The sequence below is a fragment of the Branchiostoma lanceolatum genome, chromosome 6 (assembly GCF_035083965.1).
Source record: "Branchiostoma lanceolatum isolate klBraLanc5 chromosome 6, klBraLanc5.hap2, whole genome shotgun sequence".
NCBI lineage: Eukaryota > Metazoa > Chordata > Leptocardii > Amphioxiformes > Branchiostomatidae > Branchiostoma > Branchiostoma lanceolatum.
In genome coordinates this window covers 11,683,533-11,701,143 of record NC_089727.1, presented here as the reverse complement: position 1 = coordinate 11,701,143, position 17,611 = coordinate 11,683,533, and the positions used below count along the sequence as shown (strand labels likewise).

At 38.7% G+C, this 17,611-nt stretch overlaps 1 protein-coding gene across 4 annotated transcripts; it reads left to right on the top strand.

Annotated features, from left to right (window-relative positions):
- The first annotated feature begins 3,921 nt into the window (after nucleotides 1-3,921).
- On the top strand, nucleotides 3,922-17,571 carry LOC136436617 (uncharacterized). 4 transcript variants are annotated; one of them, XM_066430758.1, is made up of 18 exons: nucleotides 3,922-4,257; nucleotides 5,311-5,360; nucleotides 5,880-6,072; nucleotides 6,875-6,911; nucleotides 7,694-7,759; nucleotides 8,705-8,771; nucleotides 9,300-9,380; nucleotides 9,847-9,924; nucleotides 10,819-10,860; nucleotides 12,346-12,415; nucleotides 12,575-12,639; nucleotides 12,754-12,820; nucleotides 13,078-13,126; nucleotides 13,334-13,393; nucleotides 13,854-13,927; nucleotides 14,378-14,529; nucleotides 15,088-15,147; nucleotides 15,380-17,571. In XM_066430758.1, the coding sequence occupies exons 1-18, from the start codon at nucleotides 4,135-4,137 to the stop codon at nucleotides 15,507-15,509; spliced, it is 1,464 nt and encodes a 487-aa protein (XP_066286855.1). In that variant the 5' UTR covers nucleotides 3,922-4,134; the 3' UTR covers nucleotides 15,510-17,571. The 4 variants fall into 4 exon arrangements, with proteins under 4 accessions (XP_066286855.1, XP_066286856.1, XP_066286857.1 ...); XM_066430759.1 differs by lacking the exon at nucleotides 12,346-12,415 and adding an exon at nucleotides 11,548-11,617; XM_066430760.1 differs by lacking the exon at nucleotides 10,819-10,860.
- Nucleotides 17,572-17,611: the final 40 nt, after the last annotated feature.

Below are 17,611 nucleotides of genomic sequence, written 5' to 3'. Positions count from 1 at the left end.
CAATTATTGTGTACGTGGCCGGTGGTGGAAGCTGAGGGCAGCTAGACCGTTAGAAGGAGTACAAGGAGACGATATTCATGCTCACAGAACCAGACAAACGGACGTGTTCCGAATGAGGGATTGGAAACAAACGCAGGTGAAGCTGTTTACGGACATGCTCTCTGTGACCGCGCCGGCTCCTTCCTATAATACCTCAGCGTTATTACTTATACCCATATTTGGTGCTATTCCCGGTGTAGATGACGTTTTCATGCTGACTTGTTCTTGTGTTGGGTGTCAGAAGCGAGTTGGCGGACGACTTTACGGCTACCCCACAAGGCTGTATCAGACATCCTTGTCACCATGGGAAGATAAATTTCTGTCTATTCAACATTACAGTAAAAATTCTCATCAACATTGTCTTTTTGCGGATTTTGAAGAATCGTGGAAAAATGTTGCTTGTGACAATTGCTTTCGTGAGTCCACTTCAGTGCAAAATACCTCCGAATGCATTATATTTTTGTTACCATAGTTTTACTGATTTTCTCGCCACGTTGATAAAACAAAAGGAAATGAAATAAGATCTTTCCATCTCATCGCCCCTAAAACAAGTACTAATACCAAGCCAGGCTAACTTGCGTGCATATGCACGTGCCTCCTGCTTCGCAGTGACTAGTTGCAGGGTATTATTACAAAACAGAGGAATTTTCTTTTGTAGTGACCCCATTCTGTGATGATTCTTTCTCCACACTCCGGAAGGTAACACAAACTTTTGACAAAGGTAAAAAAAAATAGTTTTGCTCATTAGGCCATGTTGATTTGATTGTATGGATGACATCTGCGCGCGTATCAATTTTCGACCCTCTCAAAAAAAAAACCTTTTCGGTCATACTGTAAATCGTACAAAGCAACTACGAAATGAAGAAATATCATCATCATTTTTGTTACCCTCAGATGACCCCGCGAGTGGTAAAATAGGGGGGGGGGAGGAGGTCCCAGACTAAGGCGGGCAGGCCTCCAGCCTGGCACGGAACGACTCAACGGTGGGAGCCGTCACAACCGTGCCAGACCTGAGAGCATTCCGCTGGGGAATATATGCTGTAAAGTGCAAAAGATATTTTGGAAAACGGATACCAATGTCGTAGAATGCCAAAACTAATCCCAAAGTCAAAGAAGATGTGAAAGAACAAAAATGAAAAATGTATTGTTTGGTTAACCATAATCTGTGTGTTTAGTTTTGTTCATCCTTTCTGATCACTTAGATTTCATAATGAAGGCAACTTTTTATTTATTTGTACACTCGCATCGTTTTTTTTTTTCGTTGCCAGAGGATGTCATCCATATAATCACATCGACATGGCCTTATCACCAGCACAGGTTCCCAACAGGTAAATCGGTAACTCAGTGAGAGATACTTCACTTATGTTTAAACCACGTGTACGGCTGAGTACCGGGTGAACCGCGGACTGTAAAGCCGTGAATGACAGGTTACCTCGCACATAGAGTCAGTCTGCTACCACAGTAACACTGACGTACGCAGTGCCAGTGGCGATTTTGTGCGTAGTTTGCGGTATGGATTTTGCCAAGCCTTGTCTCATTTAGCGCGGCCTGTATGGCGTAGGTGGGGAACGTCACAATGACATCTAATGAGAAATAAAAGCCTACGCACTTTCCTAATATAGACCTCATCTAAGACCTCCTCAAGTGTACCTATAACGTAAGTCTATCTAAAATCAGCTTGTTAAAGCCATTTTCGTCACGACTCCTAACCTTAATAAGTAGACACTTGACCCCACGCGCACAGAATTGACATGCACGTTATCACTGATATTAGTCATGCACAGTAATGCGTGTTAGCCTCCGTTGCAGACTCCTTCGAATTCCGGCCAGTTTTCGGACCAGCAACAAGAAAAAATGTAATAACAAAACTGTAACTTGAAAAAGAAAACCGCCATACGGATTCTGCAGGGGATGTTACCTTAGCGTCAACTTTGATTGACTTCTCTCCATCGCAGGAATGGGTTGGGGTTTTGTGCGCGTGAGAAATTTGCGCGTGAGAAATATGCGCGTGAAAAATTTGCGCGTGAAAAAATAAAGTACATGAAATGTGTCAGAAAATGTGCTCTACAAAATTCTTAGTCAGAGAAATGTTACCCCACAATGTGATTTTGCATCTGTTTCCTGAATTTTTTGTTTGAATTTTAGGTCCCTTGGGAATATGTGAGCTGATTCCCAAGGGATTTACAACCTTTTTTGGAGTTTTAAGCTTAAAAGTTGAAATAAGATGACATGGAATAGAATTAAGTATCTTATCATTGCATTCTACAGTTCAAAATCTTGTTCTTTCAATTTTCAAGTGATTTACAACTGATTTTCAAATGTTAAGTTTTCACGCGCAAAAAAGTTTGAAATTTGCGCGTGAAAGCATTTGCTTGAGGAAAGATGAAATAAAGCCAGTAGAATAGTGAAAAGCCTCAAGTAGTTACATTTTACAATACAAAAGCTAATTTAAGTAAGTGGACCATGTATTTCTGAAAAATATGAGTGATTTTCAAATGTTAAGGTTTCAAGCCTAAAAAAGTTCAACTATTCCCGAGGGACCTATTCCCAAGGGACCTAGAAATCAAGAGTTTTCAAACCCAAAATTCAGGTGACAGGAGGAAAATTGTATCACAGGGTCATATTTTTCAGCCTAAGAATTTTTTACTACACATTTTCTGACATATTGTAACAAATTTATTTTTTCACGCGCAAATTTTCACGCGCAAAGTTTCACGCGCAAATTCTTCACGCGCAGAAAACCTGTTCCCGCAGGAATCAGTTACTTTTATTCTAAGGCCTCTTCTTTCGTATTTCGCACGGCGTGACAAAATGGGTAACGCAACTATCGCACTCCCATTGAATGGCTAAAGGCCGGTCTCTGGGTGAAAGGAAGAGAAAGTGAAAGTGAAAGTGCAATCGGCTCTATGTTCGTAACGACTAACGAATGAGCAACGGCCTCTAACGATCAGTTCTGGAGGGAGCCCAGGATGTGTTTTTGCATTTTGGCATGGATTTACATAGCTGTACTGAAGTCGGGTTGACAGGTGGGTTTTGGTGGAAACGTAGACCTTTGGTTGAAACAGATGGCAGGGTAAGCTTCCATTTGCCAGCTGAAAACGAGGCGAGATTGGTAAAAAAAACTGGGAACAAAGAAACGTTGACCATTTTATTTTCTTGACAAACGCATATTTCTGTTTTGTACTGAGTTATCTTGATTTAGTTGTACTACTGGTTACTTACGATTTCTATTTGTATTTATTAACGAATTTGTTTAAGTCGCATTTTTTTCTTCTTTTTGTGATCATATGATGTGTTTTTTTCTTCATATCTTATGTCGGGGTCCTTCCCTCAGGATTCTTTGAAAAGCGCCTGCCGGCGATAAGTACTTCCTGGTGAAATGAATAAAATGAAATGAAATTAAGAGACTCAGCTAGCTGGACTGACAGTACATATGCGCCACAAGGGGTTGTCTGTCATCATGGTGACTGAAAAGCGGCGGCGGAGATGAGTGAGTGAGAGATCTTTGGCACAAATGAGACCAATGAGCTGTATCTTTGTTACTTAATTATTCATTCTACGAATATCAGTATAGGTATTTACCTGTAGATCATCGGATGTACCAGTATTACCTACATCCAAGATTGTGCAAGTGATAACCGGAGATACCACTCTGATTATGTGTCTTCGTTCTTCGACAAAAAAAAATACCAGAGACAAAAAGCGATTTGCTCCAAGACACAAATTTATCCCCAATATAATGTTAGCAAGAGAAAGCACCGCATCGAAAGAGGTCTTATCAAGATTAAACCTCCTTGCCGCATCTAAAGCAAAGGAGCTAAACAAATTCACACGGACCATATATCCCCACCACGTGCTGTAATGGTATCGTCCATATACGACCTTTAACCTATTTGTGTGGTTAGGTATTAGTGAATGCGCGACGTGGCCAGGGTGTTACCTGAGTCAATCCAGGCTCTTACCTGTCCCAGGTAGTCAAATATTGTCTTCCTGACACACCGGACATCGCCACGCTGTCACTCTGCGCCCAGGAAACAGTTTAACGTCGTTGTTGATGGGAAAAGTCTCCACGCAGAAGAGCCGGATATCGAGAAAATGTCTGTTGGCGGCGGAGGTGGGGATGGGGAGGGCACCAGGCACCCCCTCAAGATCTTCGCCAACATTTTCATCTCCTTCATCGGAGCAGGAGTTCTTGGTGTTCCTTATGCCTTTAAGGAGGTAACTTAAGACATTATGAATTATGTATTATCCTATCCTCTTCAAGCTGTTACATGTCAGGATGAAACGTTTGATGATATTGTTGTGGTGACGTTGACAACCAGTATAGAGCAGAGTAACTTTCATGTTTACGTAGTTTGTCATGCATAGGTAATGTACTAACGTTGATAATACAGAAATACACAGTAAGTGGAGGTGAAATGTTATTTCACAAGTAACAGTAAACAAGACCCAGTCAAAATCCTTTCTCCAGTCCAAAAACTGGTCTTCACACCAGATCCCACCGTAGTTGTTTTGGCTACGGTGATGTATCAAAATCAGTCTATTTTTACTAGGGACAGTAATCAAGAAAAATGTCTTGTGCTGACAGTTTCACAGATGTGCCTCAGACACACTGCTCTCCCCTCATACCGTAGTTATCACTTATTTGTTGGTTAAACATTGTTCCATCAAGGTATTGATCCATGTACTAACACTAGCAGTAGTAGTGTTAGCAGTAACAGACAACACGTGTTGGCTGTACTGTAGACAGGTTTATTGAAAATGCTAGTAGCTGCATGGTTTACAGTCCATAGACTGAATTGCATTTCTGACATCAAAGCAATCTGTACATGTTAAAATCTAACCAGTTGGCTGTTGCATAATGATAATCGGTAAATCAGAACTGGATTTATCTATACATTGTAAACAAGAACTAATGCTGGTTGGAAAGACTCGTCATTAAATGAAGAGTTATCAATAGCTTAAGCCTCTCAAAAATATTAAGTTTTTACAATTTTTATCCAACACAAAATATACTAAATTTTCGGTCGTGCCCAGCCTTTGTCAGGAATTTGACCCACTTTCCTGATGCACCCTGATCTTAGGGATATGTGGTCAGGACCCTATCCTATTGTGTCAGGAATATGGGTTAAATTCCTGATAAAGTCCATGGACACAGCAAAAATTACTGGATAAAAATAAAGCCTGTAGACCACATTGCTTTGTTGACTTAGTAGGTATGAAAATCATTGATATCAATTGGTTTTTTTACCGTCCATGTTTATCACATAGGCTGGAATAATCGAGGGGATGATCATCATGACAGCAGTTGGTATCCTCAGGTATTGGTTCTGATTGTTTTTACTTAGGTTTAGGTTTATCCAAGGACATCCTATATAATGTCCTTGGTTTATCTTTAAATGTTTAGCCAAGCCAAGAGAGAGAGAGAGAGAGAGAGAGATGTTAAGGTGCTTTTGATGTGCATATTCATTCCAGCCAATGGAAAGTTTTATAAGATAGATACACATCAGTTCATTGAAAGTTGTATTCCCAACTTTGTTTGCAAATTATAGCATTTTGAATGATGCATTTATCTGTACAGCAGGGTTTCACAGAGCCTGTGTGCCAAAATGATATTTTTATTTGACAGGATTTTCCAAAGATGTAGATGCATGGCAGACCCACTTTTCTGAAAGTCTGGATCTGATGTTATGCTATTATATGATTATTACATTATAAACTATTGTAAGATTTAATATTTTTGTGGAGACTCCAGTGCATTTACCATATGTCACTGTCACATGCACATATTAGTATGATGTATAGATCCTGACAAGTGGTAACACTTCTATACCCAACAGTGTGAAAGCCATGCTGATGATCATAGACAGTAAGTACAAAATCAACAGAGACAAGAGACCAAAGAGAACGGATGACAAGGAGTTTGAGGCAGACATTGAGATGGAGGTCCTGTTAGATGGGGACTCAGTACATCCTGAAAACAACGGGGATGTCAAGACAGGTGGAAAACAGCACAGACGAACGCCATCTTATGTAAGTACAGTCTCAACAGCTACTCAAGGGACTGAGGAAATGGTTGGTGCTTCAGACAAATGTACCATTACATTTGCACAATATATACCTTAATTTCCAGGTATCAGGAATACTAGATGTCCACAGTCTATAAACTACATGTTGTAATGTAACTAAATTGTAATTGTGAAGATTACTGTGTGTGTCAGAAAATATTGCTTCTGACAAGCTGGACTTTGACAAGTTACGAACAGACTAGCAGAACTTATAAGCCCAGCCAGGCTTGTGTACATCTGAATTCAGATCCTGCACCTTAAGAAAGTAGGTTTTTATTAACATTCATTACCACTGCCTAAAGGTTTTCATTTGATTTGAATGAATGAATGGTTTATTTGCACAGAAGCAATGTAAAAACATTTCGCAGCCAGTAGGCTGAATTGCATGTTTTTGTACAGAGTAATCGTATTTACACATGGACTATAAAATTACAAGTAATAAAAAAACGACTTACCACATACACTTCGTCATCATCATCATTCTTCCGGATTTCCTAGAAATAAATATTGCACATATACTAGTTATGAATTCATATAGTAATGACGGTTTAAGCGTCTAAACAATGATTAGCTGTGTGTGTTTAGGAGTTTACCAAAGTAAGGGATCGGTGAGTCTCTGTAACGGTTGGTTCTGCATCTGATTGTTCTAAATATTTGAAGGGTGTAGATCTATGTTGAATGTTTTTATTTTCCTAGCTATCAAGAAATACCTGGAGATCCAAATGCTAAAATACTTGATTTAACAAAATGCAATTTTGTTTTCGCAGGACCTTCATATAGAAGAGCTGGACTATGGAGATGTTGGCAAGTACATTGATCTACCTTTAGATAAGGATACACTTGCCACACTTGCACAATAATTTCTTCCATGTTGATCTCCCAATATTTCTAGCTAAATTGCTACTGGTTTTGTAGAAGGATAATCAAGTGCTATAATGCCATCCTTGCTCTTATTGTGTGTATCACTGGTGGTATATCTTTGAATTTGAAAAATTGTTTCCTAACATCAGCTACAGTCAAACCTGTAGTAGTGACCACCTGTACATAAGGACCACCTGGCCAATGTGACCGCTTTTTGGTGTTCTCTTAGATTATTTTTCCCATTGATGTAAGCGTTGAGAATCCGACATCTATATAGACCTGATTTTATTGTTACCCGAGCGGTCTTCTTGGGCAGGTTGGGATGTATGTAAGAGAGAGAAAGACAAACAACTGATATAATTTCTTGTTATTCTGTAGGTAACTTTTCACAGGCCTGCTTAGTCTGTCTAGTCAGATCTGACTGACTGTAGCTTTGACTACTATTGTGTTGAACCTGTTTGATGCACTGATCTCTGTAACATGCATAATTTAGTACAACTGTCACAAGTCAGTGATAGCACAATGATGTACACGGATTTACCAATAACCTGGCCACTATGATGTTCATGTGACATAGCAGTAACTTTATCCCAACATCAACAATGTGTAATGAAAGTATGGCCAGGCCTGATATAGAGTAATACAGGGTAATGGCTGGGGGGCTTATGACAAGGTTTATTTTGTTGTACAAAATTAAAGTCATGTTTGTTGTAATGTAATTTCAGGATACCATGCTATTGGACCAATCGGGAGGCAGCTTGTGGAATGTTCCATTGTTGTGTCACAAACAGGTGAGGGTTGCACACATTCTTGCCTACAAAAATCTTAAGGTGGCATTCATAGGTATTTAGCGAAGTATTTGTTTGTAACTAAAAAGTAATATTTCTCAGCTGTACTTTTTCTGTCATACCGATAGAATGACTATTTAGTATTTGTCTTGCATTTCATTGTTTTCTGCTGATTTTCAACCCTCCATCTTAATCAGAAGAACTTTCCTGTTCCTCCCTATCTAAATGAACTAGCCCGAGTGTGCCAGTCAGAATTGTTGAAGGCCATGTTGACAGATAAGGTATTTGTCCTTTGGATGCCCTGCCTCCTGACCTTCTGTGCCATGACCTGGACTTAATGTCAAAATCATCTTCTGTTCTGCTACTGTGAAATGCCGCCTAGTGTGTATCTAATTCATTCTAAAGCCTTGACATTGCAGTGTGGTAGAATACCAGATGTCAGAAACCCAGTTCTGCTTGTTTCAAACGCCAGACCTTCTTTTGTATTACAACTGCCAGATCCCCAATGATAAATTCACTCTAAAGCCTTGACATTGCAGTGTAGTATGATACCAGATGTTAAAAAACAGGACTTTTGCTTGTTTCAAATACTTTTACTTCTTTTGTATTCCAACTGCCAGCTTCCCAGTGATACATGTTTTGAACGTTATTCCTGCTACGGACCAGTTCACTCACTAAAGTGATATTAGTTGTTAGTTATGTAGAGCGTGATGCAGGCAGGAGAAGGTTTAGTTTGATCTATGATTTGATCCTATGAATGTTATGACGGTCCTTCCGTGCATACTTATGACTGTCTACATCATAAAAGCTGAACCCCTGGCCCCTATTAAATGTCATTTCATAATCTTGGTAACACCTTACCTATTTTATACATTCTGAATGAGTGTAGGTGGTAGTGTAAGAAATAAGTGAATGAACCCTTTAAGTGATCTCCTTATTTTCCCCCAGGCTTCTGCTGTTCTTACATCATATTCATCTCACAGAATCTCATGCACTATGTGGATAACTCACACATGTAAGTATGCTTCATGTCTATACATATATTTGACAGGTCAAACTAGTGTGTGATTTTCTAGACCAATATGAGGACATTATAAGACCAATATGGAAATATCCTTCAGGGTAGGGTTTAAAATTCATGGTTAGGAATAGTTGCACAGAATTTAAAAAAAAAAATTAGATTAAGCAGAATGCTAGCAAAGCGTAATTAGAAATCTTATTGCCTCTCTTCAGAACTTGAATCTGAAATTCCATAGCCTCAGAATTTTTACTATCAAATGTCAAGAATATGCTGTTTACACACATAACTAGTTTACAATTGTAGTACCATTACATACATACCCTTACACAAATATCTAGGTGCACCATACAGTCACAAAATTGTTGAACAGCTCTAATTTTGGGTGCCAAAAAGTTCATATGCACTCAGTATTTTGAGCCCTGCTCAGAGTTGTCCTAGAAAGCACAGTAATTTGATGAAGAATTAGTTTCCCTTGTTGTGGAAAGAGTCCTGTTGCTGAAATGTCTGCTCTGTGTTCCACAGGTACCAATGGCTGCTGATCCTGCTGCCACCGCTGGCCATACTGACCATGCTGAGGCAACTCAGTAACCTGGCCATATTCAGGTAGGTCATATGACATTTAGAATACACATTCTTCATCATGTCTTAAGTGCCTTAAAGAGATCACTTCAGGAACTTGCCATGATAAAAGAATATTGTGGCACAGTACCGTTATTGCCCCCTTTTCTGCACACACACACACACACACACACACACACACACACACACACACACACACACACACACACACACACACACACACACACACACACACACACACACACACACACACACACACACTCACACGCACTCAAACAGGTATTAAGAAGAAAATAAAAACCAAAGCAATTATGGTAGACTCAAGTAAAAACTTTGGTACCACTAGTCCAGATGCTGCCTAACTTTACATATCTTTTGACATTTTTTCTCCATATCATAACAAATGTGTCTCATCCACCTCTTTTTATATTAATATTCAGTTTTTATATTGTTGTGACCGACTAACACCCCTAATCTGTTCCCACTCCAGCTTGTTTGCTGACTTTGCCAATGTGTTTGCATATGGCGTGGTCTTCTGGTTTGACTTTGAACATGTCAGCAAAGTCAGGTAAGTGATTGACACCTGTCATGTGAACCATTGTCATCACACCTTAACCTGCAGTGGGTCACAGTTGTTGCCTCCAGCATGTGTTGTTTTATGAAATGATTTGGCAAATAGCAAACTTTAGCTCTAGCCAGAACTAATCAGACTGTCTGTCTGCCATGTGTCCGTACATCATACTACCAAAACTGAGGATCTACATGGGGGATGCTGCAATGCTTAACACTAAATTTAGGAGGGTCGCAACAGTTAATGGTAAATTGACAAGAATCACTTAATGTCCATTTCTCCTAATTCTGGGTGCTTCTGACTAACAACCAGCAATGAAATCACTTTCAACCATCTTTTGTTTCTAACACATAACCAATATACAGCAGCATTGGGAAAAAAAAAAAGATGATTTGGTGATTTTGGTCTATACATTCATTATCCCATTATTCATGGATTGGTTTCATTCTCTGAGTGACATTGATTTTGTTTGAACACAAACATTATATCAATCAAGTATCATATTGACCTATTGCAAAAGTCTTGGGACAGTGGGCATTGATAGAAAAGAAAGTATACAATGCCTGGTGTGTAGTGCATTCATTTGGGCCTTTTGCATTGTTTTATCTTATTTTGCTTTGTTTACTTTGCTTTATTTGCACATGTGTCAAGTCATTCGATGCTGCATGTTGCACTGCTTCTGCGATTAAACAGTTTAGATTAGTAAAATCAAGGAGGTTTCCTTGCTAAAATATAACACTTGATTGAGTCATTGGGATGAAAGGTTGCTACGTTATCACACTTTAAAAAAAACCTGCAGCATCCAGTAGCTTGGCAGATCTGTTCTTCTGTGATGGTTTTCTCTCCCATGCTGCTTGTTTAGCATTCACGCTGCTGCACATTGTTTGGTAGGGTGGAGACTTTCCGTAGTGGAGATAACATCCAAGAAACAAAGTAGGTGGGAAAACACAGCTGAAAAGAAGTGTTTTTTGTCAGAAAAAGGAATCATAATGCCAATCTGGAATTCTGCATGCTACATAAGACCAAGGCAGAGTAGAAGGGCTATTACATCTTTAATATTGGAAATGGGTGTCTGGAAGCTTTTCACACGGCCTCTTCTGTTTAAGTACTAACCCTTTAACTAACTCCCTTACGTTATGTGTAACCAAGTCTACAGATGTTCCCTTGGAAAAAAGGTTGGTTAGAATGCCCTTCATTTCGAAAAGCTTTCCTGACAGAACCCCAACCAATTTTGAAATGGAATAACCCTAAGCCTACCAATAGACTAGAATCAGTATAACCATACAATAATAATTTGCTATCTGCCAAATCAACTCATTGTGTTGTTTTAATTTCATGTTACTGTGATATTTCATATCATCAATAGCCACTCGGTCCAATCTCAGATCCCATAGTTTTGTGCACCAGTTTGCCACATAAAAATACTGTCATATTAGAAGGTTCTTGATAATTGAAATAATGTTGAGCTTCAAGCAACCACCCTATCACTTCCAAGAATGGTCTGTTCCACTTGTAACAATGAGTGTCCATCATCAGATGAAATGCACCATTTATGATCCATGAAGTTGATACTGTATGATATGGTAATAAACATCCCTGTATCATGACATTCTTTTGCAGAGTCAGCCCTAAAATGTATGACTGGAATCGCCTTAGCTTCATGTTTGGAATAAGCATCTACTGTTACGAGGTGACAATGATACTCTTGGTCTGTGGGGACCCCCTTTGGTTCATGAGCTAACTGCACTTTCTTAGTTCTCTTGCTTTAAGATGAGATGACACATGTTTATCAACAAGGTCTTTGACAACATAGCTAACACAATAGTGGAGTTTAGTGAATGTTGAGTTTGCTTTGATATTGTCATTTTTCATTGTTCTTGGTCCAAATTACAAATCATGACAATAGATCTGATATAACACTAACCTACAAAATGAGTTTTATCCCCTGAACAAAGTATCTATGAAAGCAAAATTCAACTAGACCATACATTGTAGCTTGTTGTCCTAGATGTACCCGTACAGTGTCACTTTATCTTTAAGCAGAAAATTAAGGTCTCTGTCAACACCATAAAGGTCTTGGTGATTGGCTACAACTGGAATTGACTTGGAAGTTTTTTGGAACATGCAGAAATTTTGTTTATGAAGTTATCATGTAACCTCATTAGAATGTACCACAGGAGATTAAAACCTTGGGTTTAGATTGCTCCAGCTAATCCAGATAAAAGTAAAGGGTGTTGTATTCACACACACCCTCAATCCAAGTAAATTTCAACTGTTAAGCCAACCACTTAAGACAAGGATGGTAGTTGAACTGTGACTACTGTAGTCTGGTAAATGACAGTTGTGCCAGACCTGCCAGTAGTGACAGTAGTGTTGTGTAGGGATGGTGGTGGTAATAGTGGTGTGTGGTGATTTCAGCCTTCATCCGAAGCTGATGACTTTAGATGGAGTCCCCATGTTCTTTGGCATGGCCATCTACTGTTATGAGGTGAGTACATGTTATGTTCATATGTTCTATCCACAAACATATTTTCATTAAAGATTATGTAAAGCCAAACTCTTTCAGAGTTCCATGAAAACCCAGATATCATTTAATTGTGCCAGCAATTTCAAACTTAATCCTTGCATTCCTTCCCTTTGTCACTAGGGGGCAGGCATGATCCTTGCACTGGAAGCATCAGCAGCAAAAGACAGCAAACAGCTGTTCAGAAAGTGAGTTTGCTATAAAAGTGTAACTTCAAATTTTGATATCATTTGCAAATACACATCAACAGGAATTCCAAGAATGAGATGTACTGATGGCTGCCGTTTCCCGTTATCTTCCAGAATATTTATCTTCACCATGTTTGTTGTCACCACCCTGTACCTGGTGTTTGGGGTCTGTGGATACCTGGTGAGATACTTCTTTCTCTTCTATGTTTAATTGTTTCATGCATTTCGGGTAATGGGAACTATCACAGTGACTGAAGAGTGACATTGTTTTGATTTTAAGATTTGATAGAAAATGTTATTCTCTGGTAGTATGAACTGTTAATGACCTTGTTGTCACATCACATGTTTGTCTATCTGGGAATGCCCACTGTTATGTTTGCGCAACCTGTAACAAGCCTTGCAAAATTCACCATAAACATCTTTTTTCTTCATTCTCAGTCATTTGGACCAGAAACCAACAGTATCATCACACTTAACCTCCCACCAGGTAAATGTTTTAGTTACATGTACTTCAGTTAGAGCAGATGGTACATGTATTGAATGTTACTTGCTATGGTTAGTTGTTCTACATGTACTGTCCTTTGTAAGAGATTGTTGAATGTTACAGTGTAAACTACTAATGACAGGAATTCTGTAATATAAGAAATTGCAATGTTGAAATATTCACAGGAGACTTCTATTGTTTCTGCCATAGGCATATTCCCTCTGTTGGTAAAAGGCTGCCTTTGTTTCTCTTTGTTCTTCACATACCCAGGTAAGCAGTTTTGTGATACCAACTTTTCATTTTGATGTGCAAATTTTACACGTACAGTGCAGTAGTAACAGTATATTGGGATCCAAAGGGAATACTGTAAATGCAGAAATGTTCGCGGTGGTTTTTATGTCCACGGTTTTACCGGTGTGAACTCTTTACCGCGAAAAGCATTGTGTGACTGTAGCGCTACTATTGTTTCAAACACAAGCTCAAAATCACCATGAACACTTCCATTTTCTCCCTACTGCGAAATTAAAACCCCACAAACATTTCTGCATTTACAGTATACATTTAGCCGTATTCCAGCAAGCACTTCCCACCACCTGTTCAAATGCTGATAGAAGCTTCATTAGAATTTTCTTGACACAGATAATTGTTGTATCATTCCCTATGAAGACATTCTTCATGTGTTCATGTTTAATGTATCGGTGACCTGTATCATATTTTGCTGTCTCTGTAGTGATGATGTTCCCAGTGGTCCAGATCCTGGAGAAGAAATGGTTCAGGGACCCGCTTAAACAAACCTTCCTCGGGGTACGGAACAGCTCATTCTTCTTTTCCACTTATGGGAATAAAAGTAACACATGTACATGTACATCATCGTATGTACGTGTATTAAGGGCACACAACATAGATAAGTAGAGTTAACGCTGTTATTGAAAAATTGACTGCTAAATTTTCTTCAAAATGAAAGTTCATCTGTGATCGTAATCAACATTGTAGAGGTAACATGCTATTTCCGTGAAGCTCTCACCAACAAGCTTTTGATCAGGGTACATGTATGTGATATGCTTTGGGTCATTTCAACTTGACAAGGATCAGAGGACTGATCGAAAGCTTTTTGATAAGAGCTTTACTTTGTGTATGAAAATATTGTATAAAATCTCTACGATATAGAATTTGTTGTCACATTTGACTGAAAGATTTGAAAGACATTCAAGATTTCAATATTGACCTATGTAGTATTGCCTGCCCATGTTCTAGAATACCCTGCGTGCGTGCCTGGTGCTGACCACAGGCATGGTGGTGCTACTCATCCCCAGTTTCTCCACCATCATGTCTCTCCTGGGCTCCACCTGCTGTGCCTTACTGGCCTTCATCCTGCCGGGACTCTTCCACATGAGAATACACAGGGAGTAAGTCTCAGGCTAGTCTGGGTTGGTCAGGGCTGTCCCCAGCGTGAAGTCTTTTTCTGTCCCACTCATTGTATGGGAACCCATTTTGTTGATTTTTGTGGTTAAATCTGTCAATTTAAGATCATAAAAATACATTTTCATCAATTTCTTGCCATCAAGTGCAGATTTTTTGGAAAGATGTGGTAAAAATTTTTTCAGTCCCAACATGTACATTTCCATCCCAAGACGGAGGGAAGGGTCCTGGAGACAACCCTTGTGATAATAGACTCAGACTCTTAGTGGGCCTCACCAGCTACTAGATTTGAGCTTTACTCAGTCTGAAGCTAGGTCACTCAAATATGACTTTTATGATATGTCCCCTACAGATTCCAAATCAGATTCCAAAGTGGAAAAAGAATACCATGTTCATGATAGAATAGTTTAGGACTTGGGTTTCCTTTTCTAACATTTTTATGATATTCATTACAACATCATTATATCCTTTTGCAGTATTATTATGCAAGATTACTTTACAATGTCTGAGGCAAACACTGATTTTCTGTTCTTGTTTCCCCCCAGGTCTATAAGCAAGTGCCATTATGCTCTCGACATGTTCTTCATTATATTAGGAGTGGTTGGGTAAGTGTCTATAATAGTGCCAAATTTCTAGAACAGACTGCCTATTTCATATTCCATTTTTACACCTTATTCATAACAGCAGAATGCTCATAAGCTATTGTCAAGCTTATAAGTCATTGTTAGTAGTGGTAGTAATACCTAGGACATTAAACATTGTAACTTAGAACTATTACATACATGTACAAGGCTCCTACTTGTAAAAGTCTTAATGATGTTAATGTACATTCCACAGGTCAGTTGTGGGTACCATGGATGCCTTACAGAGGATGCTGCCAAAGTCATCAGCAACAGATGCAGGAATAGACGTCGTGACAACAAGAACTTTCCATTCTCTCAACCAAACACTGAACGGGACCATTTGATGACCCTAATGCTTTATCCACAGTATTCCCATTCTATAATGTAATTACATAGACGCCAATTCAGTTTTTATTTGGTAGATTTGCAAGTTTTCTTTTAGTTCTATTCATCGGAACCAGGCTTTGACATTTTTAGTTAGAGCCATTTCAGGTCTTTGATAATTTCTTCTCATATACCTCTTAATGTAATAGATACATGTATATGTACAGGGTTTTTCCTTTTAATCTAGTACATTCCTATTGTCTGATGCCCTGCTTGGGGTTGCTATATATCAACAGTGTTTTAAAAGTCAAGTTTAGAGGTTTGTAAGTGGAAAACAATTCAACTACAGCCCACTGTGACAACACAGAATCTCAGACAAATCACTTAGCCAGTACACCAAAGTTTGTGCCTTACCTACAGAAACCTGTGGCAAAATTGTTTATGGCAGATGAAAGATAAACCTAACTACACCTGTGAGAGATTTAAGAAATGTGACGGTTGTGAAGTGAAGATTAGATTTTTTTGTATTGCAACTGTATGAAGTCATGATTAACATGTGGTCATCACTTTCAAGTTTGAGCATAAGGCTTTTGTTTGGATGCTGTCACAAGTGTATCTTCTGGTAATGTACTTAGTCTTAACTTCTGTTACTTTATTGGTCATTTTGATTGCATTGTCCTTTATATAGTGCTTACAGCATTGGTATTGCCCTATCCCTTTTACATGTGCAACATATTGCATATTGAACACGTGGGATGTTTTTGTGTGTGCAATTTTGTGGAAGAATATCTTCAGGGTATATCATTGCTAAGGTGCCTGGTGGAAATGGTATGATTTGCAGGGTATGCTCCTTAGTATGTTTGATAAACTTGTGTATGTTGCTGGCAGTACTGCTGTAAAGATTATTGAATTATTCTTATGCTGATGCTATTGCATAATACTATCACGTAACTGAAATTCTGTAGTTTGAAGAAGATGTAGATTAATTAGTTAACTTTTGAAGAATGTGTACTTAACTTAGTCCATATAAACTTGATATCATGGTTGGCATCCACTGATGACCCAGAGTGCAAAAAGTTGCTTGTTTGGGGAGTTTAACTACACTTGTCAAAATGTCATGACATCTCTCATTTTGTGGTAGCTTTAATGTCAGAGATATCTTGATTTGTGTATACTTGTCACTGGGCGGTAGCCTGGAATCCAAACCTATTATAGCTCCCGAGTCTCTCTCAAATTTGCGGAGAGAGACTCGGGAGCTATAATAGGTTTGGATTCCAGGCTAACTGGGCAGGGTTCAAGCAACGCTTCTTAAAAGGACCAATGTCTTTTTTAAGGCTAAAACCAACTTGCCATGTTAATGTCATCCATGAAATTAACTTTGTGTAGCCTTAGTCAGGAAATAATGAAGAATGTGTACTTAGTTAAGTAAGTTTAACTGGACCAGCAAATGTAGACCTCAGGCGGAACATATCTACATGTCTGGCTAGACTGGACAGGATTGTCAGAAACCTGACATGGCTGTTTTCTATGAAAACATTTATCCTATGCTACAAAGATAGACTATCACTGACTGTATCTGTATAGCCAATACTATAGAACTGCCCTTTGGTGTAAAACACCAGCTTTGCTGAAACCAACATTTTGTGACTTAACCAAAGTGTGCCTTGTCACTTGCATCTATGTGGGCATAAGAGTAACTTATAACTGACTAAAATCATACCTGTTCTCAGGAAATATATGTATTTTGATGAGTACAGAATGGGATGCCAGATCTTATATTGGTATAATGTAAATATGGTGTACTTTTGGTACAATCAGTGTAATGGAATATTATATTTCAATTATACGTCTGCCAGGGGAAAATTATAGAGTGGATTTATTTTTGTAGGTAATGTCATGATATTGTCGAATATAATACATAATGCTATTGCATCTAGTCACTTGCTACAGAAAAGAAACTGTAATATATATTCTTAGTAACCATTGTAGAATTTTAACATTGAAAAAGCACATGTGAAGCTCCATCAAAACCCTGCCACACCGGTGGAACACTTGCAGAACAATAAAACATCTGAGACCATCTTTTGTAGTCAGTTGCATCATAAATGAAAAGCAAACATCC